We start from the raw sequence: 25418 nt of genomic DNA, 5'->3' as shown, positions 1-25418 counted from the left end.
CAGGCAGAATCTGCCCCGCTCCACGCCGGCAGCCTCTTATACCCTCCGCACGTCCGCATCTGCCCCAACCTCCATCCCAAATGGCACCCAAGAAAGACGCCAAGAAGCCCGAGCCCAAGGCGGCTCCTGCCCCGGCTCCCGAACCCGTCAAACCCAAGGAGCCTGCCATCAACTTGTCCGCAGTCAAGGTGGGTACGTTCTATCGTAAGCTGGGCGGCAGATCGCTCTGCTGGGTGTTTTAGGGAACCTTGGCTTTGCTTTTCCTCCCACAGGCCAGACGAGTTTAGTGCGTGCGTTCAGAATGACCCGCCACCAGATGAAACCGTTGTGACCGCTTCCTTTTCGGCACCATTTGATCATTCTTCGAAGCTTTGGGGAAATTGGAATGTCGGTCTCACTTTAAAACGTTTGATTTTGAAGAACCCCATTGAACACTTGGCGAAGTATTGCAGCATGTTGCGGATTTCACGCGGATCCTGGGAATGCCACCAGCCTGAATTATGACCAGTCCCCGCTCCGGCCGCCAAGAGTGACCCAGGGGACAGAAATTTCGCCAAATATGGGAGCGACAGCCGGGAGTGACAGATCGTGTTACGAACGAGACGAGGTTGCTTTAAAAGGCTATAACTGTTCTCATGACCCGGTAATGCGCCGGTTTCCCGAATTGGCAGCTCTCACTCATAGGATGGCCAGTACTTGTTCCTCCACTGTACTGTCCGGCTGAACACCACGTCTCCGCACGGACACCCATCCTCACCACACGTACCTGAGCTAAACTCAGTCTGCAGGAGGAATCATTTCTCTCCCACTGACGCTGCCGTGTTTAATCTGCAGCCTTCGGTGTTTCTCCAATTCGCCGCTATCAAACGTCAGGATCGTGGTTCAGGAATTCGCCTCGTGTTCCGAACCAGATTCACCTTAAGCAACAAAAAAAAAACTGGAGAAACATCGTACCGATGCAGATCTCCGTCCGAAACGTCGGCGATCCCCTCCTCCCTTGTTCATCCAATTTCCAGCATCTCCAGTCTCTCGTGTTTCACGATTCACATTCGCTTCTATCATCTGGGGCACTGAGGCGGACCGTCTCCCAGGCTCGATTCCCCGGACCATCTCTGGCCCGACTGTGCATCCGAGCATAAAGCTCGCTCTCTTTTCAGCAAGAGGTCGGATCCCCACAAACTCCCACCGAACCCGTTCCTCCCCAGATCCCAGCGCCAAGGTGGGCACGAAACGAGGGGTTCCCGTTTCTCAGGTCCCAGTGCGACTCTGAATCATGGAGGTGTGTGTCAGGGGCTCCGAGGAGTAAACGTAAGTGGGTATTTGAAAGGGGCGCCGTGAGGATATGTCAGGCGGCTTTGGGGGACGTAAGGGGGCTCTGGTTAGGCCGTATTTAAAGGGCCTTCGTGGTGAGGTAAAGTGGGGTGAAACACGACGCTGTCGTTGCAGTGAAAACAGAGGAACTCGGCCGGTCTCGCAGCGTCCAGAGCTGGTAAAGATATATACGGTAGGCGACGTTTCGGGCCTGAGCCCTTCTTCCAGGTAGAGCTCAAGCCCGTAAAGTCGGTTACATTTTTATACCTGCTGAGTTCCTCCAGCATTTCTGAGTTTTTCCCTGAGGTGTATCAGATGTGGGCTATATCAGGGATGGAAATAAGGGACGGAACATAAACACTGCTTACCGATACCTCCAAGGTTCCCCCATCACGGTGCTCCCCCCCCCTCCATGTACTCCAAGGGGCCCCCTACATTTACCTCCATGGTGTCCTCACATACAACCTTGATGCAGCCTCATGTGCTGGTGCAGAATGAAACGACTCAATGCAGCTGGGAAGTTCAGGTTCTCCCAGAAACCCAGTTAAGCAGTTGAACTGTATCCCACGAACAGGGCAGGGAAGGTCCTAGATAGTAAACACAATCTATTGGAGAAACTTGGAGAGTCGAGCACCATCCGTGGAGTGGTCGACATATCAGGCTGAAGTCCTTCATCAAGGTTCGCGTTCCAGCGCCTGCTGTGTGTTGCGTGTCTCTGGGTCTGAGGTGGTGCTGCCTTCATCTCAACTCTTGCCTGCAGATGTTGCAGACACCACAGGCTATCGTTTTCCATGTCCCTCGGGGCTCTGCTCTGGCACTCTCTCCCTCAGTGGGCTCATCTGGTTATTCTTGATTTGCCACGTCAATTAATCATTGAGAAATTAAAATCTTTCAATTAACGTTCATGATGGTTGCAGTAACGATTTTCAACACTTTGTATTTTTGTTGCAAAATTATTTTTCACTAACCGACACCGCATCAGTAATTGCTTTCTTCGATGCTTTCAGTGGCTGAGGGGTGTTCCTTATCGTTTGTTTGGTTTATTGCTGAATGTTTAACGATAGTAATATCTGCCTGTGCATTCCTTCTCTGTAAAAGGTCTCTTGAGAACTGTATGAAGGAAACAGAACATTGCAAATGCGTCTGCGTTACATCACTATAAAATCCCGTGAGAGGAAGTAGCCCCTGATCACTGGATTGGAGAGACAGAGGAAGGCGTTCTCACAGCTTAATGAATTTTGGGTGAATAATTAATCTGAAGTAATTTAAACAACAAAAATGCAAATTCTCCCTCTCCCTCAAAAGCTTCACAATTGAAACCATACTGAACACTGGACCTCAAACAGTGCAATCATCTTTTTTGGTGAGTTTCAGTGCTGGCTGGTTTGTGGGACACATCTTATTTGTCAAACCTCAGACAAACCTGTCAATATCAATGTGAACCTCGCCCATATCCTTCACCATCCCGTGAAACCCTGGCAGATTAGGTGCGTTCCAACACGGCCCATACCCACGTGCTAAGGCGAAACAGGTCATGAAATCGAACCAGTTAAACCTCCCTTCTGGTCCTTGTTCTGTGTCATAAAATTCCCAACTCCACTTTCAGACTGATTTCACAAGAACATGTTATTCTCCACTACATGCGAAGCCTCAGCTCAAAGCCCTCTGTGAATTCAATTTCTACACTCTTACACTAAAAATCACACACTAAAAATGTAGCAGATATCTGGAAAAGTGGCATTATTATAGATATTAAAATTCATCCACAAACTTATTCATCAATGCAGAAAGGAAACCAGAACAACTCCCAAGAATGAAGCATTAATTAGATTAATATTAGCATTAGGAAAGACATTTGAATTGTGACCAGAAGACATTACTTCCAAATGACTAAAAATCATTTTCTTAATTAAAAATACTCTTCAACAAAGATTTAAGAGAGGATAAATTTCAGTTGGAGGCAGGAGAGAACCTATTCCTTGGGGAAATAAAAAGATTCAGTAATGAAGCAAAGCAATTGGCAGGAGGAACAGATGAGCAAATGGATGTCCGTGTTAATGAGTTGTGATGGTTAATAATGCTTGTACCATGAAAATGTACTGAAATTCTAAATTTCAGTAGCACAGCAGGTACATGTCAAAAATGATAATAATTGAATTAAAAAGACATTAACCAAATAAGAAAGATAATAAATATTCACAGTAACCCCGGTGCAGGAAATGCACTCTTTTGCATTTTTTGTGCTGTTGGAGAAATTCGTGATTAGCATAACAAGGGGAGGGGAAAGAGTCTAATAAATGTTGGAAAGAAACTGTTTTTGAAGTGGTGATTTTAAGGCTTCATTACTTTCTGCCCAGAGGTAGTGGTGAGAAGAGGCTGTGACCAGGGAGATGGGGGTCGTTTATGATGTTGGCTGCCTTCTCAATGCAGCGCCTCAATGAATGGGAAGCTGGAGCCTTTGATAGCCCTGGCCTCCTGATGAGGAAGTCAAGGATCCAGTTGCAGATAGGTTTTGCAGCTATGATAAGCTAAAGTCAATAAACAGCAGTCTGGTGTGGTCCAGGTGATCTAATAGAGAGTAGAGGGCCAGCAAGTTGGCAGCTGCCAATTATCTGTTGTGGTGATAGGCAATTTTAAATGACTCCAGGCCCATCCTGAGATAGGAGTTGATTTGCTCCATAACCAACCTCTCAAAGCACTTCATCATGTGGAGATACATTCTGGGGGTGTAGGTGGGATTGTTGAGTGAAGTTGTGTTGAACTTTGCTTATACCATGCTTAAAATAATGCACATAGTCCTGGACCATCAAAATGGATATGGTTGCTCTGGAGAAGATTAACAGGGGTTTTTATATTAATTTACTGGTGAATTGATTGTTCCTTTAACCAAAACAAAAATGGCTGAGATGTCAGGTAAGAATATCTGTAAAATTAGAAAGTGATTTAGATAGATGTGGAGATATTCACAAGTGGGCAGGTCAAGAATTAGGACATCATTAAAAAATGGTTATTCATTAATACAATAAGAAATTCAGAGAATAAACTGCAGGAAGAACTCAGCAGGATGAAAAGCAGCATCTGCAGCGGCAAAAGGATGGACGACATTTTGGTTTGAAACCCTCCATCAGGACCAGTGCAGGTTTTGACCCAAAGCATCAACCAACCCTTTGCCTCAACAGATACTGCTCGACTTGCTGAGTTCTTTCAGCAGTTTATTTATTTTTTGTTCCAGATTCCAATTTCTGTAGCTTCTCGTGTCTCCAAAAAATTGAACTTTAGCGTCTGGAGCAGTTGAAGTGAGTAGCACAATGAGTTCAAAGGAAAACCAGGCAAAAATGTTTAAGGCAAGGAATAGCAAATTTGTTGTTAAGTTTTGATCAAGAGTGGAGATGAGAGGCTAGAGTAGAGTGTGTGTATCACACATAACAAACACATGGGGAAAAAACCCTTTGTCTGAGTTGCAAGCCATATGTAAATCTGTGGCATTTACATGGATTAAATCTAGTTTGTGGGTGCTCAAAGATTCCTTGGCACATTAACCAAGAAAAGGTGGTTGTGAGGTGCTGCATTGATCTGCTGCGTTTCTTCTGATCAGGGCCCTCCACCACTGTTCCATTAGGGAGGGAGTTGCAGGAGTTGGAACCAGGGAATGAAGGACTGATTACACTGGACAACAACATTTTTCAAAAGGTTTGCTTCCTAATAAAAATTGTGGATTTTAATAGACAACTTCAAGCTGAACACAAAAGTAATTTCAGATTTGCTGTATCACTTAGTTGGAGAAACATTAAATTATCTTTTATTGAATTTAGCATGTTTAATCGCATAATGATGCTGATACATTGCATTGCATTGACCTAAAAATATTTTGCCGCTGATTTTTGTTTGTACTCAGCATCTGATGCCTCTCGTGTCAGTGTCAAACAATAGTCGGCTGGCATTTATGGATTCCAGATGCCCTGATACCGCTTTTCCATGGTCACAATGTCCTGGTGAAGCCTTTCACCATGTTCACCATTGACTGCACCAAGATCAGCAGGGAAGAAGTCCATGTGCGAATGCAGAAAATGGATTTTCAATGACATGTTGCCCTTCCTGGTTTTGTAGGCTTGAAGTAGACTTAAAATATGACCGAATATCACAAAAATAAGTTATGTCTAAAAAACGGTATTTGATAGGAAAGTTTTAAGGTGATTTTCATGAACAGCAGCTCAAAATCTATAAAATCCACCCAAAAGTGTTCAAGAAGCAAAATCTTTGTTGTCCAGTGTTACTGTGTGTAACTTGGAGGGAAACCTACAGGTCATGGTTTCCCCATGCCCAGGTTGTCCTTGATCTCCTGAGAGAGTTTGCAGGATTGGGAATAGCCTGGGTGAGAAATTGCAGAGTATTTTGTAGATGGTACATTGGCTGACGAGGTTCCCTGTATGGTGTATGGTGATAAGCTTCATAATGCCACACTTGGTCAAACATTGCCTCAATGTCTAGGGCCTGTGGAATTCAGCTCTTTGGCCATATTTGAACAAAGCTGTGGTGATGTCTGGAGTTGAATGCTCACAACAAACCCCAGACTTGGCTTCATTGTGTCATTTGGCATTCCACTACACTTTAGAAAAGTTATGATAAAGCAGGTGAAGGTGCAAAGGAGATTCACCAGAATTTTGCCTGGGGTGAATCATTTCAGTTATGAGAAGAGACTGGAGATAATGATAGACTGTAGGAAATTTTTCCCCATGTCTGTTGGGGTATGACATAAGAGATTTAAAGGGAATCTGATGGGGACCTTTTTCACCCAGAAAATAGTGAGTACTTGGAATTCATTACAGATAGAGTGGTGGAAGCAGAGTTACTGACAGCATTTAAGGCATGCCCAGGAATAGAAGGCTATAGTTCAAGTGCTGTAAGATGGGATTGACATGGATGGGTTCCCACAGGTCGATGTGAATATGGTGGTCTGTTTCCATGGCATATGAATCTATGACTCAGTAGCTGATGCAGCTTCCATCAGTTTGAAAATGTCTCAGTTCTGTAGAGTTAGGACGTCATGTTGCAATTGTTCAAAGCTTTGGTTAGTCTGCATTGGAGACTATGTGCAATTCTGGTGACTACCCTGCAGGAATTAAGATGGAGAGGGAGCAGAAGAGAGTCAGGAGGATATTGCCTGATTGGAGGGCTTGATTTACAAAAAGATGTTGAACAGGCTGGTGAAAGGTGACCTTAACTAAGTTTATAAAATGATGAGTTATGGTAGGGTAGGTATGCAGAGTCCGTTTCCCATGATAGGGATGTCTAAAAGTAGTCGCGATGAGAGGGAGAAGATTAAATGGGGGATCCATAGGATAGATTTTTCACAGAAAGAGCAGTGAGTATCTGAAATGAACTGTCCGAGGGGGTGGTGGAGGCAGGAATAGGAACAATAATTAAAAGGCATCTGGAATGTACTGCAAACTGTAGAGGGATATGGAATTAAGATTCAAGATTCCTATATTGTCATGTAATAGTACCGAACATGAAATTGCTTTTGGCCTGAGAATCACCATTAGTGTCGCCCGGCACCCCTGAGGAAGAGAAGCAAAAGGCAGTCTCTTCGGAGTCGCTGAGTGTCTGTGGACTCGCCTCCAGTGCTCCCGCAGCCTCTGCAGCTGTTCTGTCAATCCATTGGCCACCCGAGCTCAGATCCAAACCTCCAATGTGATCAGTAAACCTTCAGTACCCGAGGCCCTTCGGGAACCTTTCTTGCCCTCAGCACCCTCTCGAGTCCCAGCTCCGATACTTGGTTTGTATGAGCCAGTCTCCAACAACACGTAGCCCGTGCAGGTCTCCCGACAGCTGCTGAGCCCCTCGCTGGTCTGCCGCCGTGGTCACCGTCCTGTAAGGTTGTCTCCTCGGTTTCTCCTTCACAATGGGGGCTGTTCTCCCTGTTTCTGGTGCCCTGCACCGGTCCACTGCTTCCTGGAGTCTGCATCCCCTCATGGCCGCTACAGAGCACAGATGCTGCCATCTTGGACACAGACCCATATGGTTGCAGGATTTTAAAACACCTATTCAAATTCACCGGTATGAGGACCGCATGGTTGAACATGCTGGGCCAATGGGACAGTTTCTATCCCACAACTCCATGACTCTATAATATTTTTATATACCATCTGTCATTTTAAAACATCCCAAGTGACCTTCGCTCAACCTTATTAATATTTGATATTGAGCCCAGGGAAATAGGTCAATGTTTTAAGGAGCATCTTAAATATGTGAGGGAGGAGGAGATAGAAGTGTCAGTGTCAGTGTTATGGGGCCATGGCAGAGAAAGGCATGGACATTACAAAGGAGATGGGTTGGCGGAAGATAGGAAGTGCAGAGCTGATGCAGGCATTTGAAAAGATCTTTAGCTCCGCCAGGAACCCAAAGAACCTCCGACACCACAGTCTTTTCATCCACCATTTATATCATTTGTGAAAAGTTGAAGCCTCGCCCTCACTCTCCGTATCTAGCAAATCTGAAAAAGACCAAGTGCCCACAATGTTGTTACCCGCCCGTCCTTGTACGCTCCCTAATACAGATCACCTCCTGCACCAGGAGCGTTTATTGTTTTCAATTCGCTCTGAAGTGACAACAGCCTGTGTCTCCCTTCACAAAACCTTGTGATAACTGCCCGATTACCGGGATTTTTTAAACTGTCCTCTAACATTCAACAGTGTACCTCCTCCGTTCGCAATCTCTTACCGTTTTAAACAATGTATCTCCAAAAGCATATTTTATTCGGACACTATATGGTTTTGCAGTCCCGAATGTGACATTGTCTATATTCAGGGTACATCCATATTTGTACACCCCCCTGCAACACGTCAACGCATCACTAATGTTTCAGCCCCAAATTCGAGAGGTCATTGTCCAGGGGAGAGGGGCTCACGTTGTTTATATGGAATTGCACGCTCTTCTCTTTTTTTACTTTCCATCAAGTCTTCCCCTCGTCCACTCAACTTGTCCAATTTCCATCTCCCTGAAGCCATACTGCCCCTCCCCCAGGACCCGGCTCCTGCGGTGCACCTGTCATATTCCTCTGGCACCAACATCTGCCCGTAAAAATACCAAGGACTCCTTTTATAGCAGGGGCAACGCTAAGTTGGCCAGTGGGGCGGAGCGAGGCGAGGCGGACCCAGGAAAGTGCTGACATGCCACAGACACGCTCCCAAAATAAGCTGGCCCGAGTATTTCAGGCGCGACGCTTCTGCCCTAAGAAAGTTAAAAGAACTGGGACGGAGGGGGAGGGCCTTTCCGCGGTGATACCCGATCCACCGCCCCGTCACCGAACGCCTGCAATAAGAGTCCGTGCACCGGGCCTGCAGCAGCTGCATCCGTGGGAAGAGCTCAGCTCCACTCGCCCCTCGCCCCTCGCCAGCCATGGTGGGTCGCTCTCCCGCCCTCCGCCAATTCGCTGCCTTCCCGCTGCATTTGCAATGTGTCCAACCTCTGTTTTCTTCTTCTTTTACAGTCATTCTCAACAGACGAGCTCGCCGGTAAGTGAAGCCAGTGTCCCGGGTCGGGACAGCTGCAGGAAGTGTTAACCCCCCTGCCCGCTGCTGCCCCCGGCCCGGGCGCCCTGTCCGCCGCTCCAAACCTCTGCCTCTTTCTCTCTTTCAGATCGAGTTCAGTGCGGAGCAGCAGGAAGGTGAGCAGCGAGCGACTTTCTCAGTGGCCGGCCCGCACCGCACACTGTCCCGAGAGAGCCCGGTGCAGGAGGCGGTCGACAGCCCGGGACGGGACGAGGGGATGGGAAATGGAATGGTAGAGAGATGAGGGGTCGGTGGGTGGCGAAGATATGGTCAGTGCGTTTAGTGGGCACTGTGATCACTGGGGATTGGGATCTGTAGGCATTGAAGTCTGTGGGCAAGGGTCGGTGGGAACTGGGGTCAGAGGGCACTGCATTTGACTGGAAACGATTATGGGTGGGTGATCTGCCCTGGGACGCGGGTGTCTGGATGTGGTGTGGTTGTCAGTGGGTGGGGCAGGGGCTTTGAGATGCAGGTGGAGTCAGCACGCATGGACAGGCGTGTTAGTGGAGATTGTAAGACAAGTTATTGGGGACTGAAGCTGAGGACAACAGGAGAAAAGGATGCCGGCACGTGTGTGCGCTGGAGGAAGCGGCATGCGTTCCTGCCTCAGGTGGGCTTTTGCTGCTCAAGACTGGTGATGCTGTGGGCTCTAGTTGGCAAGTCTGGAACATTGTGGAGCATTGATAGTTCTGAAGATAATAATTACAGTTGTGTTGAGGTGACATCCGTGGCCCACAACAGTGGTCTGGCCACCTGCTCCTTCACTGTACCTAGATGAGCAGTTCCCTTGGTCTCTCTCTCTCTCTCTCTCTCTCTCTCTCCCTCTGTCTGTCTCTGACTCTCTCCCTTCCCCCCTCATCTCCATTTCGGGTGTAAACTCTGCTGTGGTGACTTTAGATGAGGAATTGTTGAGATGGAGAGGGCTGGGGGTGGGGGGGGGGGGGGGAGTGGGGAAAGTTGCTTTGTGAACCATTCCCTTTCCTGAATATCTACAGTTATGTTGCTGTTTTTGGCTCACCCAGGATTATGTGAAAAGAAAATAACAAATAAAATGAGAGGTGCTGGAAATATTCAGTCGATTGCATGTGGGAACACAGATAATGCTTCTGTCTCGCAGTCCCAGTGTCCCAGCTTCAGTCCTAACACAGGTGCTTCCTGTGGGTACTTTGCACTTGGGACCACACTGTGTGCTCTGATATCCTCCTATATCCCAAAGATGTATGAGTTAATAGATTAACTGGCTGCTGTAAATTACAGTGAATGTAGGTGGCTGGTTGGAGAATTGAAGGTGGGTGTCGGTTTGCACATATGAGAAAATTAGTAGGAAATCAGATTGCTCCGAGAGCTGGTATGGATGTCATGGTGTTGCAGTTAGTGTCCAGTCAACGTCCTTTCATTCAGAACTCCCAATTCTTTAGCATTTTAGTAAGATTTAGAAGGCTCAATTATTAGACAACATTGTCTATCTCCAATGGTGCAGGTCAATTTCAGACAGTCAATGCTTTGTGCCTGGTGCACTTACTTACAAATATCTGTGGGTCTTTGATTGTGAATCGACCATTTGCAGCTGGTGGAATTTTCCTCTTTAACCAGATGGGTCAATATATTTAAAAGTGGATCCACAAACGAGAGTGAGCACGTTTTGCATTACACTTTGCATTACACATTGATTCCTCCAGCTTCTGCTTTCTGCATAATTCCTGAATGCCCATCTGTACTTGGGTTGTTTCGGGTAACTGTGGATCAGTGCTTTTATGCAGCAAAGTTCAATGTACTCATTCCAATCTTGTATGTGTTGTTGTGTTCTCTACCCTTTAGACTTCAAGGAGGCTTTCCTCCTGTTTGACAGGACTGGCAACTCCAAGATCACCTATAGCCAAGTTGCAGATGTCATGCGTGCTCTTGGGCAGAATCCAACTAATTCTGAAGTGAAAAAGATCCTCAGCAACCCCAGTGCAGAGGGTAGGTCTCCTGGATTGGTTGGATGCGATGAGTGGTCTATTGTGTTGTGCAGCTCTAATTCTACAAAATTCATTTATTCTGAGCACCAAGTCCTGATTATTTGTAAACATTTATTTTGATGTCTCCTTCTTTAGAGATGGCCAACAAAAGCATTGATTTTGACCAGTTTCTCCCCATGCTCCAGACCATGGCTAACAACAAGGACCAGGGATCTTTTGAGGACTTTGTTGAGGGTCTCCGTGTCTTTGACAAGGAAGGGAATGGCACAGTGATGGGCGCTGAACTCCGCCACGTTCTGGCCACATTAGGTAAGGCAGGCACATGTCCACAATGTTAAAACATTAGCTGAAATTAAACTTTAAAGGCTAACCCATTCAAGCAAAGTAGAATTTTAAAGGATAGAAGGATACATCTTTAAATGTATATGGAGATATTTCCAGCTGTGTTTGTGGTTGTGGTTTAAACACAGTTGTGTTGCCAATGTGTTCTGCTTTGAGGAACTTTGCCTAAATCTGGAATGTAACTTGTCTTCTATTCATGCAGACATACAGCCTCACTGTAGACAAATTACTTGTAGTCACTATTGGGTTAATCTGCCCCATTGGCCCACAGCAAAATCCCACATAGGAGCAAGTAACTAGTACCTGGGAAGTGTTGTATGGGAAAGAAATTTGGCAGTCAGGAAAAGTTCTCCCCCTTCCTAGAATAAGTGTATGGAATTTTTATTGCACGTTGGAACAGACAGTTAAGATCCTTCAATGTAAATGAATACTACCAGAGAGATTAATGAGCCTGGAAATTAATCCCAAGGAACCAGTGATGTACATTGCCAAGTTTTGAAATAGGTGGCTGTGGAGATAAGGATATTTTGGTTATCATCTTCCAAGATTCTGGAAATGTTTCTGTGGACTGGAGGGTAGCAATTGAATCCCCACCCTTGTAGAAAAGAGGAAGAGATTAAAAAAAAGGTACAATCAACCTGGTCACGGGGAAGCAGTGAATTCTATAGCATGGATGTGATGTCAAGGCACTGAAAGAAAAACGTAACTGAGCAGAGTCAACATAAATTAATGAATGGGAAGTAATGTTTGAAAATACTGGATATATTTGAGGATGTATCAAAGTAGATTAGATGAGGAGGTGTTAATGGATGTGATGTATTTGGATTTTAAGAAGGCTTTCAATAAGGTTATACATGTGGTATTAGAGTAGTGTAACCGTGTAGATTGACCAGAGCAGAGTGGCAAATGTTGTCTACCTGGACACCAGCAAAGATTTTTATAAGGATCTGCTTGGAGTTCCACAGGGATCCTTGCTGGCCCGGCTGTTATTTGTCATCTATGTTAATGATTTGAACAATACTTACCATGGTTAGTAAGTTTATAGGTGACACTAAAATTGGTGGCTTATTGGACAGGGAAGAACATTGTCTATGGTTACAACAGGATCTAGATCAACCATGAAAGTGAGATGGTCATGTGATGGAGTAGTGGCTGGTTAGGGAAAACCAGCCCTCCACAGAGAGAGTAAAGAAGTAAAACATAAAAAAGTTTCAAAATAAAAAGTATAAGAAGATCCTGAGGATGGCTCCAAAGAAGGAAAAACTACAATGGCAAGCAAAGAGGAGGTGGAGGAATCACTGGGAAATAAAGAGGAAGGCCTTACCAGAGTCCGTGAACAGGGAGCTCTCCCGAAGAGGATGGCCTGAGCGGTGAAGCTGGTAAGCGGGTAGCTCAGTGGCAATGTCCCCTGAGGTGGTCTGGAATGCTGGCTTGTGGAGCCAGAAAAAGAAATGCCAGCATGCATGCATGACTCCTCACGCATGCATGGTACGCATTCTAAAGAAGACGCCGAAGGGAATGGACACCGACAGCAAGACGCTGACTCAGTAATGGGAGAAGCCACGGAGAAGACCATGATAGAAGCAAGATCAACACGGAACCAAGAAATGGAGCAAGAGAAAGAAGATCAAGAGGAAGATAAAGAAATAAAAGAAAAAGTACAAGGTAAAAAACAGACGCAGATGGGAGATAAGGAATACTTCGACAGTCAAATAAAGATTCTAATGGAAACAATAATGGCTGAGTTCAGTACTATTTAAAAAAAAACATGCAAGAGACCGATGTAAAAACCAAAGAATGGTGAATGCTATGGTAGAAATGAGAAAGAGAATGAAGTGGAAGACAGAGTGATAGGTGTGGAAGTGAATGAATTAAGAGAAAAATGGGAAGATAGAGATAAGGAGATTATGACACATGATTTATTGGCACAAAAAATTGACATTTTAGAATTTCAGCAAATGTAATAATATAACAATAGTGGGCCTGAAAGAAGGTGAAGAAGGGGCAGATATAAAAGGATTTATAAAAAGATGGATCCCACAGATCTTGGGAGTAGAAGAACTCCAAGAAGAAATAGAAATTGAAAGAGCCCACGGAGCATTTGTGCCAAAGCCATAGCCACAGCATAAAGTACATTCCATACTAATAAAACTACTATAATATACAACAAGAGAAAAAATATTGGAGCTAGCGATGAAAAGAGTGAAAGAAAATTGGAGTACAATGGGAAATAAATATTTCTTTAACCAGATATAAGCTTTGAACTTTTAAAGAAGCAAAAGGAGTTTAATTTCACAAAAACTGTATTATGGAAAAAAGGTTATAACTTTGTGTTGTGACATCCAGCAGTGTTGAAAATATTCATCCCTGGTGGGCAAATAGACTGTTTTCAGATCCAGAAGCCCGTCGCTTTTCAGCCCAATTAACAAATAAGCAACAAGAAGAGGAGTAAAGGAAATAATAACAGGACTGTTAAGATAATGTATATAAATAAGTTGGAATATTAATAGTTTGAATACAGACTAAAGAAGAAAAAAAATAGTTTTTTAAAAAAAAAGGCTTTAATATATTTTTAAGAAGAATATATAGTGATTCTCGGGGGGGAGGATTTGCGCACTGTGAAATCTGTTGACATTTGCGGTTATATACGGCAACTCACGTAGAAAATGGAGTTGTGGTTGCCTTGCGAGGTGGCAAGGGCAACTCAGTAAAGGGGGATTTAATGTTGTTTTCTTTTGTAGTAGTCTTTGGTTTTCTTCTGGTTTTTGTTATTTTCCTAATAGTTGGGTCGTCGTGTATAGTAAAGAAAAATCTAAGTGATTTTGGAAGAAGGGAGATGGAGGGGTTGAAGAGGTGGGATAGAGGTGAAAATTTATGGGTAAAATGAATACATTGAGCTACATGACTATTAATATTAATGGAATTCACAATCAAATTAAGAGAAAAAAGTTACTGACACTACTTAAAAAGGAGAAAATAGACGTAGCATTCTTACAAGAAACATTTAACTGAGAACATTGCAAAGTGAAGAGGGACTGGGTAGGTCACGTAGTTGCATATCATAGAACTCAAAAGCCAGGGGAGTTGCTATATTAGTTAATAAGAATATGTCAATTAAGATAAAGAAAGTAATACAGACCCAGCAGGTAGATACGTAATGATGATGTGCCAGATTTATTCAGAATCTTGGAACTTGTTGATCATTTATGCACCTAATGAAGATGACCAGGAATTTATGCAGGTCATTTTTTTTTTAAAGATAGCAGATACACAGGGGCACATTTTACTAGGGGGCAATTTTAATTTTAACCTTGACCCATCAATAGATAAAACTGAGAAAACTATTATAAAAAATAAAGCAGCTAAATTTACATCGAACTCAATGCATGATATAAAGATAGTTGATATATGGAGAAAACAACATCCAAAAGAAAGGGATTATTCATATTATTTAAACAGACATAAATATATTTAAAAGAAAAGTTGGGAACTAGTCTAAGATTACCTGAGAGTAGCTGCTATGGAGACTTAATTCCAGACGCTGTGATAGTAAAAAAAATTATTGCAAACATGTATAACAAATTGCAATACAAGGAAAATGATGAAGCAATGTATGAACAAGGTTGGGAAAAAGGTTTAAATCTACGAATAAAGGATAAAGCATCAAAGGAACTATGCACAGGAACCATGAGTAATACAATAAATACTCAGTTTCATACAATACAATGCAATTGGCTACATAGATTATATGTTACACCTCAAATTTTAAAAGAATGGAATCCAATACTATTGGACAGATGCTTCCATTGTAAACAAGAAATTGGAACAACAATACACGCTATTTGGACATGTATAAAAGTGAAAGTTTTTTTGGGAGGATTTAAACCTAATATTAAATAGAATTACAAAAAATAGGATACCAAAGACCCAAAAATATTCCTGTTAAACAACATAAAAGATAAAGAATTAGGCCTAAAATTAGACAGGGCTCAAAAAAGATTTATTATGGTTGCGCTTGCCCCAGCAAAAAATGCATAATGATAACTTGGAACATGGAAGCAACCTTAAAAATTCAACAATGGTACATGGAAATGAGCAAGTGTATTCCATTAGAAAAATTACTTTCAATCTCAAAGACAAATATACTTTATTTGAACAAATTGGGGAATCATAGATAGAGTTTATTAGAAACTGCCAACTTCAGACCTCCATCTCTTGACGTGATGTTACATTTATGAAAATAGTTAAATATGAAATATTGGAAGATATGATTTCTTTTTCGTTTTTTCTTTCTATTCTTCTATTGTTTATTTATTTCTTCCTTTTTTCTTTCATTTCTTGCTTTAAGTTATAGGGAGTGGGGAGGGTGGGGGGGAGGGGGAAAAAAGGAAAATGTCACTGTATATTTTAATGCTGAATATTTGTACATATTATTACTAACATACTTCGTAGTGAAGTATTAAATAAAAAAATATTTTTAAAAAACCCTGAAAGTGGGCCACAGAATGGCAGGTGGAATTAAACTTGCACAAGTAGGAAAAGATCCATTTTGGGAAGTTAAACCAGGCAGAACTAGGATGGTGAATGATAGGGTTCTGGGGAGTGTTGTAGAGATATCTAGGGGTACAAGAATAGAAATCTTTAAAAGTGAACACACATATTTGTAAATGGGATGGTGAAGGAGGCATGTGACACACTTGCTTTAATTGGATGGGGCATTGAGAACAAGAGTTGGGATGTCATATTACATGACTTTAGTGATATTGCGCCTGCAAAATGTATGCAGTTCAAGTCGCTGTACTATAGGAGGGATATGATGAAGCTTGAGATGTTGAGAAAAGATTCTCAAGGATGTTGCTGGGATGGGGGGGGGTTCTTGAGTTATAAATAAATACTAGATAGGCTGGGACTGCTTACCTTTGGGCATAGGAGGCTAAGGGACGAGCTTATCGAAGGTTATATGTCAGTCATCCCTTATGCAATACAGGTACTCCCCAACGTACGACCCACTGGACTTGCATTCATCTGCACATATGACCGAATTTAAAAAAAAATATAAGAAAATATATAACATTTATGTGGTTAATGTTGTATTTGACAAACTCTAACAGGGATACAGGGCATGTAATACTAGATCAAAGTTATCCTGTTGCTTTGTTGGTAGCTCAGTGTACTGATCGAGAAAAATCCTCTCAAATATACTCCATGAATTCATCCACAATACTATTTATTTAATACGCAAAAGTGCTGGAGAAACTTAACAAGTCTCGCAGCCTTCTTTATGTAGCAAAGTTAAAGATGCATAACCAACATTTCAGGCCTGAGCAAATTGAAGGCTGCAATGTTTTCTCTAATTTTTAGTAGTCAGTGTGGACAAAAATCTTAGATTGTGCAACTTTTTTTTCCTGTGACAAAAGTGTGTGCGCACTGTATGCTTGTGCAAATGTAAACTTGAAATTGTTTCAAGATAATTTTGCCACAGCCTATCTCTCATGGCCAATAAAACTTTATTGGCATGTTTTAATATCATACAAGTAGAATTTTTGTGCGCTCATCAATTTCTTTTGTGTGCTGGTTGCAAAATGCGTGTGCATGTGTGTGCAGAGCTTAGAGGGAATAGTGGCAGGCAGGGGGAGGGGCAGGGGAAGACCACAGGCCCTCAGGCAAGAGGTGGTAGGGCAGAAGGAAAAAAGCAGGGAAGTAGTAGGGGCAGAGGATGGAGAGGGAGGGCGGTAAGGAGCTGGAGGAAAGAAGACAGGGAAAGAGAGGAAGACAGGGGAAGGGTCTAACGGAAACCAGAGAAGTCGACATTAATGCCATCCAGTTGGAGAGCGCTCAGACGGAATATTAGGTGCTGCTCCTCCAATTTATGGGTGGCCTTGGTTCCCATTTCTGCTCCTTTGCTGTTGTCCAGTGGGTGCCATTGGACTGCTCAAGCCCCAGTGATTAATCACCAATGTCAACAAGAGAATCAGGTGTAGCACAAGTTTGTGAATCACACACAATTAAGTGGAAATGTGAGAAGGAATACAATTTAAGGGGATACAGAATGCCTCCCAACAACATTGAAAGGTTACCCTTTAGTTAAACAAAACAGAAATGCTGAATGTTTTTTTAAATGCTAGTAGACTGAGAACTGTTGATGTTCAAAGTGAACCGGTATGTCACTGTGGACTAACAAGCAATTGCAGTGAGCATGTGGGCAGGCAAATGTGCATTGCCTTCCATTGCTCCAGGATTCCAGTGCAAGGAGGAGAATGTTTTACTGCAATTGTATCTGACTGGCAGAGACCACACCTGGAATACTGAATGCAGTTTTTTCCTCTTTCCCTGATAGAATTAACTTGGCATAAAGGGAATGTGACATAAGTTCATTGCCCAGTGAGAGGAAGAGAGGCTGAGAATGAAATTCAGAAATTCTGCGATGGCCTCATTAAAACTCACAACATTCTTGAGAAAGGTGGGGGTTGTGTCTCCTAGTTACATTATCTGGAACGAGGGGTCACAATCAAATAAAGACAAGGCAGTTGAAGAGAGGGGTAAGGGGATATTACTTCACCCGGCAGTGGTAGATCTTTGGAAGACTGTACAGGGTCATTGAGTTCATCCAGAAATGTCTCTTGATGTGAGGATAGTGCGGGAAAATGGAATTGACGTCTGATTGAATTGTACAGCAGGCTTGAGAACTAAATAGCATTCTGCTGCTTTTATAAATTCTCTCATATTCTTGCCTTCTTCATCTTCCTTAAGGCCCACTATCTTTATATTATTTCTTCTATTATAGTTTTCTATCATATCTATCTTCTGAGCTAACAGCTCCTGTACTTCTTTAGCTTTTTTATTAGATTCTTCTAATTTCTTTTTTAAGTCTTTTACTTCCATATCTACAAATGTTTCTCGTTTTTCCATATTTTCCACTCTTTTTGCCAATTCTGATATGGCCACTTCCATTTTATTCATTCTTTCTTCTGCATTCTTAATTCTTCTTTTTATCTCATCAAATTCTTGTAATTGCCATTCTTTCACTGATTCCATATATTCTTTAAAAAAAGATACATCCATTGTCTTGCCTTTCTCTTCTTCTTCCACTTCTTTCTGTTCTTCTTCTTCTTCTTCTTCTTCCTCTGGATTGACCATCTGTTGTTTCCTTGTTTTCCTTTTACCCTCTTCTTTCTTGTTGTCGTTATTGTCTCTGTTCTGCACCTGCTGCTGTGCTGCAGGTGTCTCTCTCAGCTGTGGAGATCGACTCCGCAGCTGTTCCCCCCTCCCGTCAGTGTGTTTTTTTTCATGCGCATCGCGCATGCGCGACTCCTCATGCATGCGCGGTTGCGCACTTTTACTCGGCTCTGCGAGCCATTTTTGTAGTCCCGAGCCCGGGACCTCCACTGACCTGTGGGAGTGGGCCTCTCTCTCCGCAGCGGGCCTCTTCGGACAGGTAAGGCCTTCACCTTCTTCCGACGTCTTTCCTTCTTCTTTTCTTCCCGTTGTTTTTGGTTTTTCTTTCTTCGCTGCCATTGTCTTCACATTTTTACTTTCACTTTGTTTTGGTTTTTAAGTTTGTGCCTTTGTTTTTTCTCTATCTTTTTTTAACTTTTCTGGAGAGGGCTGGAGTTCCCCGACCGGCCACTACTCCATCACGTGACTCCTCCCGCATTCTGCTGCTTATGATTTTTACCTTCTTGTGTTTCATGGAGGACTTCCTCGTATGGATAAATCTGAAACACAAACTGAACAGATACCAGAAAATGGACGGTGAGCCAGAAACAGTGCAGTAAAAATCAGGGATGAAACGTGAATTAAGCTAACAGCAGTGAGCCCCTCTAATTGTTTATCAGGATATTAGACATTGAGTCATTTAGAATAGAAATGGGCCTTTTGGCCCATCATGTCTCTGATAACCATCATGCCTACCTATTTGAATCCTTCTCACCTGTATTAATTCCATATTCCTCCACGTCTTGCTCAGTCAAGTACCTGTCCAGATGTTGTTGTTGTTCCAGATACCAATGGCTGCATGAAAATGTTATCTCTCAGATCTCCTTCTCACCTTAAACCTATGCCCTCTAGTCTTAGACACTCCTACCTTGGGAAAACAAATTCTGCCTCTCATAATCTTATATAGAGTACCTCGATATCCTCACCTCTCGGCCTCCTTCCCTTCGGGGAAAGCAGACCTGGCCTATTCAAACTCTTTGTGACTTTATAATTCAGCCCTCCCATCCTGGCAATGTCCTTGTGAATCTTTTCTGCTTCCTCTCTAGTTTAATCACTCCTTCCTGTAGCGTGGCAGGCAGAACTGCACACAATTCTCAGCCAGACGATGTTTTGAATAACGGTAATATTGCATCTCAACTCTTGGATTCAATGCCTTTGCCAATGAAGGCAAGTGTGACTTCTTCACTACCCTAATTACTTCTGTTGCTACTTTCAGGGAATGTGTCTTTGTTCAACATTACTCCCCCTGGTTCTGCATTCACTGTGTGTGCTTCGTCCTGGCTTTACTTTCAAACCTGCATTACTTGGCACGTGTCTGAGTTAATGTCCCCCTACTATTCTTTGTCTAACTCTCTTATCCTGCTGTAACCTAAGACCACCTTCTTCACTGTCTGCTGTAACACCAATTTTGGTGTCATCTGCAGACTTACAGTACTAATCATGCCACCTAGGTCTGCATCCAAATCATCAATGTTCACTTGTATGGGGAAGCATTGTTTAGGTATTATTGAAGCAGTTCTGCGACAACATGAGAACAGTGTGGGTAGTAGGGCAGTACAGCTCATGACACTGGGAAGGCCTTGCTATGGAAAGTGTCAGAAAGTGTGGGTGTCTGGGTGTGTTGGACAGTGCAGAGTACTGCCAGTGACAGTGTGGGTCATCATGTGCAGAGGAGTTGGTCAAAGTGAAAGAGCATTGTGGGATTATGTAAAGCATTGTCCTTGGTGTCCCTGCTGGAATTAGATACCTTAGAACCATAGAACACTACAGCATAGAAAACAGGCCATTCAGCCCTTCTAGTTATTCCGCTAGTCCCATTCACCTGCTCCCACTCCATAACTCTCCAGATAACTTCCATCCATGCATTCATCCAATTTATTCTTAAACTTGTGATCGAGCCCACATTCACATTAGATGGCAGCTCATTCCACACTTCCACCACTCTGAGTGAAGAACTTTCCCCAAAATTCACCGAAACCTCTTTCCTTTCAGCTTAAAGCTATGACTTCTCGTATTTATCTCACCCAATCCAAGTGGAAAAAGCCTATTCGCATCCACTCTGTCTATACTTCTCATAGCCTTGTAAACCTCTATCAAATCTCCCCTCATTCTTCTTTGCTCCAAGGAATAAAGTCCTAACCTGTTTAATCTTTCCCTGTAACTCAACTCCCGAAGACCTGGCAATATCCTAGTAAATCTTCTCTGCACTCTTCTAATCTTATTCTTATCCTTTTTGTAGTTTGGAGACCAGAACTGAACACAATATTCCAAATTTGGCCTCACAAATGTCTTAAACAACTTTAACATAACATCCCATCTCCTATACCCTATACTTTGATTTATAAAGGCCAAGGTGCCAAAAGCTTTCTTTACAACCCCATCCACATATGATTTCACCTTCAGGGAACAATGTATCTGTACTCCCAGATCTCTTTGCTCTTCTGCACTACTCAGTGCCCTACAATTTACTCTGTATATCCTGCCTTGGTTTGCTCTTCCAAAATGTACCACCTCACACTTGTTTGCATTAAACTCCATCTGCCATTTTCTGGTCCATTCTCCCAGTTGGTCCAGATCCCTCTGCAAGATTTGAAAATCTTCCTTGCTGTCCACAACACCTCCTATCTTTGTGTCATCAGCAATGCTGATTCAGTTTACCACATTATCATCCAGATCATTGATATAGACAACAAACAACAATGGTCCCAGCACAGTTCCCTGAAGCACACCACTAGTCACAGGCCTCCAGTCTGAAGAGCGACCATCCACTAAAACTCTCTGTTTTCTCCCACACAGCCAATTTCAAATCCAGTTTGCAACCTCTCCATGGATACCTAGTGCCTTAACATTCTGAACTAACCTCCTATGTGGGACATTGTCAAAGCCTTTACTAAAGTCCATGTAGACAACATCCACAGCCTTTCCTTCATTTACCTTCCTGGTAACCTCCTCAAAAAACTACATTTGTTAAACCCATCCTACCACGCACAAAGCCATACTAACTGTCCTTGATCAGCCCATGGCTGTCCAAATACCTATATATCCTCTCTCTCAGAACTCCCTCCAAAAATTTACCCACTACTGACATCAGGCTCACTGGCCTATAATTACCTGGTTTATTTTTGGAGCCTTTTTTAAACAACAGGACAACATGTGCTACACTCTAATCCTCCGGCACCTCACCTGTGGCTAAGGACATTTTGAATATATCTGCCTGGGCCCCTGAAATTTCTGCATTAGTCTCCCTCAAGGTCTGAGGGAATATCATATCCAGCCAGGGGATTTATCTACCTTTATTTGCTGTGAGGCAGCAGTCACCTCCTCCTCCTTAATCTCCATCTGTTCCATGACACGACTGTATCCCTTCCTTCCTTATCCACTCTGCCAGTTCCCTGAGTAAATACTGATGCAAAAAAACTGTTTACAATCTCCCCCATTTATTGAGGCTCCACACATAGTCAACCACTCTGATCCTCCAAGGGACCAATTTTGTCCCTTACAATCCTTTAACTCTTAATATACTTGTAGAAACCCTCCGGGTTTAATTTTACATTATTTGCCAAAGCAACCTTATGTCTTCTTTTCACCTTCCTGATTTCCTTCTTGAGTATTTTCTTGCATTTTCTGCACCATTCAAGTACCTCATTTGCTCCTTAGTGCCTTTACTTGCTCTACATCTCCCCCTTTTCCTTAACTAGATCACCAATATCCCTTGAAAACCAAGATTCCCTCTGCCTAGTAACTTTGCCTTTAATCCTAACAGGAACATGCAAACTCTGCACTCTCAAAATTTCACCATTTGAAGCCCTTCCACTTATGGAACTCGTTCTTGCCAGAAAACAACTTATCCCGATCCACTCTTCCTAGATCCTTTTTCATTTCCACAAAGCTGGCCTTCCTCAAATTTACAACATGAGGACCAGACTTATCTTTTTCCATAATTAACTTGAAGCTGACATTATGGTCACTGGACCCAAAATGTTCGCCTACCATACATACCAATGGCCTGTACTCAGGACTCTCAGAAGTTCTGTTCAATGGGGACACAAAATCCTCATTGAGTTACTGTATAGAGTTTTAAAGCAGGCATGATGGTCATCAGAGACACAGAGGGCCGAAGGGCCTGTTTTTAGTCTAAATCATTCTGTCTAATATCGTGATAAACAATTAGAGGGGCTCACTGCTTGTTAGCTTAATTCATGTTTCATCCTCTGAATTTTACTGTACTGTTTCTGGCTCACTGTCCATTTTTGTTATCAGTTCAGTTTTTGTTTCAGATTTATCCATCCCAAGAAGTTCTCTATGAAACACAAGCCAGTTCAGACCAATTTGTCCTTTCCTACAAAGTCGACCAAATTGCCCAGAGGTTTTTGCTGGGAGTGTAGTATTTGCTCTTAGTAGATATTTAATCATACAATTTCCTGACATATTTTCCTATCCCTGGAATATATTCCCATTTTCTGACTTGGTGTCCCAGGGCTGCACCTTCCTAAATTCAGTGTACCCATTCCTGATGAGGGCCCAGACCCAAAACGTTGGTTACCCTTTACTTCCCATGGATGATGTGTGACCCACTGAGTTTCTCCAGCACGTGTGTGTGTGTGTTGCACTTGACCCCAGCATTTCTTGTTCAACCCCAGTGTGCATTTGTTCCCAAGGGTGGAACGGTTAATATTTCTGCTGAGTCCCACTGTGAGAAGTTGGAGCTGTGCACCGGTGGTCTGGGTAAGAGGGGAGTTTGTCCTTTGTCATGGAGGGAATGATGTTGCAATTGTTGCTGTGTGCGTCAGGTGAGAAGTTGACAGAAGATCAGGTGGAAGAGCTGCTGAAAGGACAAGAAGATGGCAATGGCTGCATAAACTATGAGGGTATGTGTTTGAATTAACTCAGTTATTTTTCTTCAATTGCTTGGCATTTCTTTTTTGATGTTTCATGTATATTATTTTGAAAATTTTATTAATTCACTCTTATTTTCCTCTCAGCTTTTGTCAAACACATCATGTCTGTTTAAGAGGGATCCCCATGGTATGCTCACTTTCTTCAGCTGTCTTTTTGGATTGTGGTCGGTTTCATTTTCCATAGTTTCTAATGTGTGACTTCTACTTGTTGCTTGTCAGTGACCTGTTGGCTGCACAGAAATGACCCCATGCCGTCAGCAACGCTTCAGTGGTTTGTGCTTTAGAAAGAGGAAGTGCAAAGTGGGAGAAATGTGACTGGGTGGAGCACCAAGTGGGTTCAGGGTATTTTTGGGTGTGGGTTATTTTCCTAACCAGGACTTGGAGCTTCTTAATGTAGAGCACAGTGATTTTAGGACCTACAGAAGGAGGAAATGTCTGAATGTTTGCAGCTCTGGAAGGCCAAGAGGGGAGGTGAAGGAAGGATGTGTCTCGTGGTGGGGTCCTGTTGAACGTGCCGAAAATTCTGGTGGATAATGTGTTGGAAGCGGAGGCTAGTGGGGTGATAGGTGAGGATGAGGGGGATTCTATGTCTGTTGCTTCTGGGGACAGGAGGGGTGGGAGATAGAGCGGGAGATAGAGGAGATGCAGGTGAGGGCTGAGTCAATGGTGGTGGGGAAGCCATGTTTGTGGAAGAAGGCAGACGCTTCAGAAGCTCTGGACTGGAAGACCTCATCCTGGGAACAGATGCAGCAGAGATGGAGAAATTGAGGGAAGGGGATGGAGTCCTTGCAGGGACAGGGTGTGAGGAATGTCCTTTCTTATGACCTAATATTTGAACTGAGCAAAAAGTATTAATCCTAGTTACTGGATGTTGCATCAAAGGTCTTTAAAGTGAAAGCATGTTTGCAAGCTAAAGGGGCTACACAATGGTGGGGGTTGTGTGTGTTGCTCATGTTATAGCAGTGGGTCCTGTTGATGCTGCACAGTGCTTTGATGGAGTTCTTATTACACTGGACAATAATGTTTTTCAGAAGGTTTCCTTCCTGAAAATTGGGAATTATGATGGGCAGCTTCAAGCTGAATTCAAAGATAATTTCAGATTTGCTGTATCAAAAACATTAAATTAACTTTTATTGAATTTAGTATGTTTAATCACATAATGATGCTTACGCATTGCAATAGTTCAACTGACCTAAAAATGTTTTGCCGATAATTCTCGCTTGTACTCAGCATCTGATGCCTCTTGTGTCAGTGTCTGTTCATCACTGACTGCACCAAGATCAGCAGGGAAGAAATCCAAGTGCGAATGCTGAAAATGAATTTTCATTGACGTGTTGCCCTTCATGGTTTTGAATGCTTGAAGTGGACTTAAAATATGACAGAAAATCACAATAACAGGTTACATCTAAAAAGAAAGTAACGTGATAGGAAAATTTTCAGGTGGTTTTCGTGATCAGCAGCCAAAGCTCCATAAAATACACCCAGAAGAGTTCAGGAAGCAAAATCTTTGTTGTCCAGTGTTATCAGGGAGGAGGGCAAGAGGTAATATAAGATGATTAAGGTGGGCCAAGATGTGAGTACTTTAGAAATGAATGGCATGTTCATCGGGGGATTTTCAGTATATTCTGTACTGCTTGAATTTCACACCTGGCTCATCTTCTTTATTCTGGCACTAGTTTCCCAGAATTGGTGCTTATGGTTCTCAGTCGCCGAACACCCGACAGCGAAGACATCACCTAATGGAACCGTCCCACCAATGAACTCAGTCTAATTTCGGGCTGCACAAGATCCACTTTGTTTTTTTACTCATCCAATGGACTCAATTTCAACCAACAAAAGAGGGAAAAGAAAACAAGAACCTGATATTTTTGGTACCAAACCCAATGGATAAAACAGTTTAGTTTGTCCACGATGTTTGACGTGGTTAGAAAGTGCACACGGAAGTCAGCATCCAATAAAGGCTCCGTGGTCAATCTCTGCTGTGTTGTCCACGTTATATCCCCACATGCGGGAGACTCCATTTCTAAATACGATACGACAGAAAAGTTACAAGTTGAATGTCAGCATTGACTGCATTCAAATCCCAGGAAGGGCCGGGTAGTGTGCTGACATTTTACCTGCCACACAATCTAGTTCTGCTA

The 25418-nt window shown here is 43.1% G+C and overlaps 1 protein-coding gene and 1 long non-coding RNA gene across 5 annotated transcripts in view; one reads left to right on the top strand and one right to left on the bottom strand.

Annotated features, from left to right (window-relative positions):
* Window positions 1-25254, top strand: LOC138761629 (myosin light chain 3, skeletal muscle isoform-like). 2 transcript variants are annotated; one of them, XM_069934061.1, is made up of 7 exons: window positions 1-188; window positions 8950-8977; window positions 10680-10823; window positions 10958-11131; window positions 23170-23247; window positions 23362-23404; window positions 24954-25254. In XM_069934061.1, exons 1-6 carry the CDS (start codon window positions 81-83, stop codon window positions 23388-23390), a joined length of 561 nt encoding a protein of 186 aa, XP_069790162.1. In that variant the 5' UTR covers window positions 1-80; the 3' UTR covers window positions 23391-23404; window positions 24954-25254. The 2 variants fall into 2 exon arrangements, with proteins under 2 accessions (XP_069790162.1, XP_069790163.1); XM_069934062.1 differs by lacking the exons at window positions 1-188; window positions 8950-8977 and adding exons at window positions 8523-8712; window positions 8801-8825.
* LOC138761630 (uncharacterized) overlaps window positions 15295-25418 on the bottom strand; it is a 36918-nt gene continuing 26794 nt past the window's right edge. For all 3 annotated transcript variants that reach the window (XR_011356401.1, XR_011356400.1, XR_011356402.1), the window contains 2 exons: window positions 16082-16189; window positions 15295-15505 (listed from right to left, as the gene is read on the bottom strand). This is a non-coding gene — a long non-coding RNA (uncharacterized lncRNA). The remainder of the gene's footprint in view (window positions 15506-16081; window positions 16190-25418) is intronic.

This window comes from Narcine bancroftii, chromosome 4 (assembly GCF_036971445.1).
Source record: "Narcine bancroftii isolate sNarBan1 chromosome 4, sNarBan1.hap1, whole genome shotgun sequence".
Taxonomy (NCBI): Eukaryota; Metazoa; Chordata; class Chondrichthyes; order Torpediniformes; family Narcinidae; genus Narcine; species Narcine bancroftii.
Note: the sequence above shows the minus strand (reverse complement) of the source record. Positions and strands in the feature narration are given on the sequence as shown.

Excerpts from the sequence above, each read along its gene's own strand:
- LOC138761629 (XM_069934061.1), top strand. The coding sequence starts at position 81 with ATGGCACCCAAGAAAGACGCCAAGAAGCCCGAGCCCAAGGCGGCTCCT. Across the intron at positions 11,132-23,169 it reads CCACGTTCTGGCCACATTAG|GTGAGAAGTTGACAGAAGAT; the intron begins GTAAGGCAGGCA and ends TGTGTGCGTCAG. Across the intron at positions 23,248-23,361 it reads TGGCTGCATAAACTATGAGG|CTTTTGTCAAACACATCATG; the intron begins GTATGTGTTTGA and ends TTTTCCTCTCAG.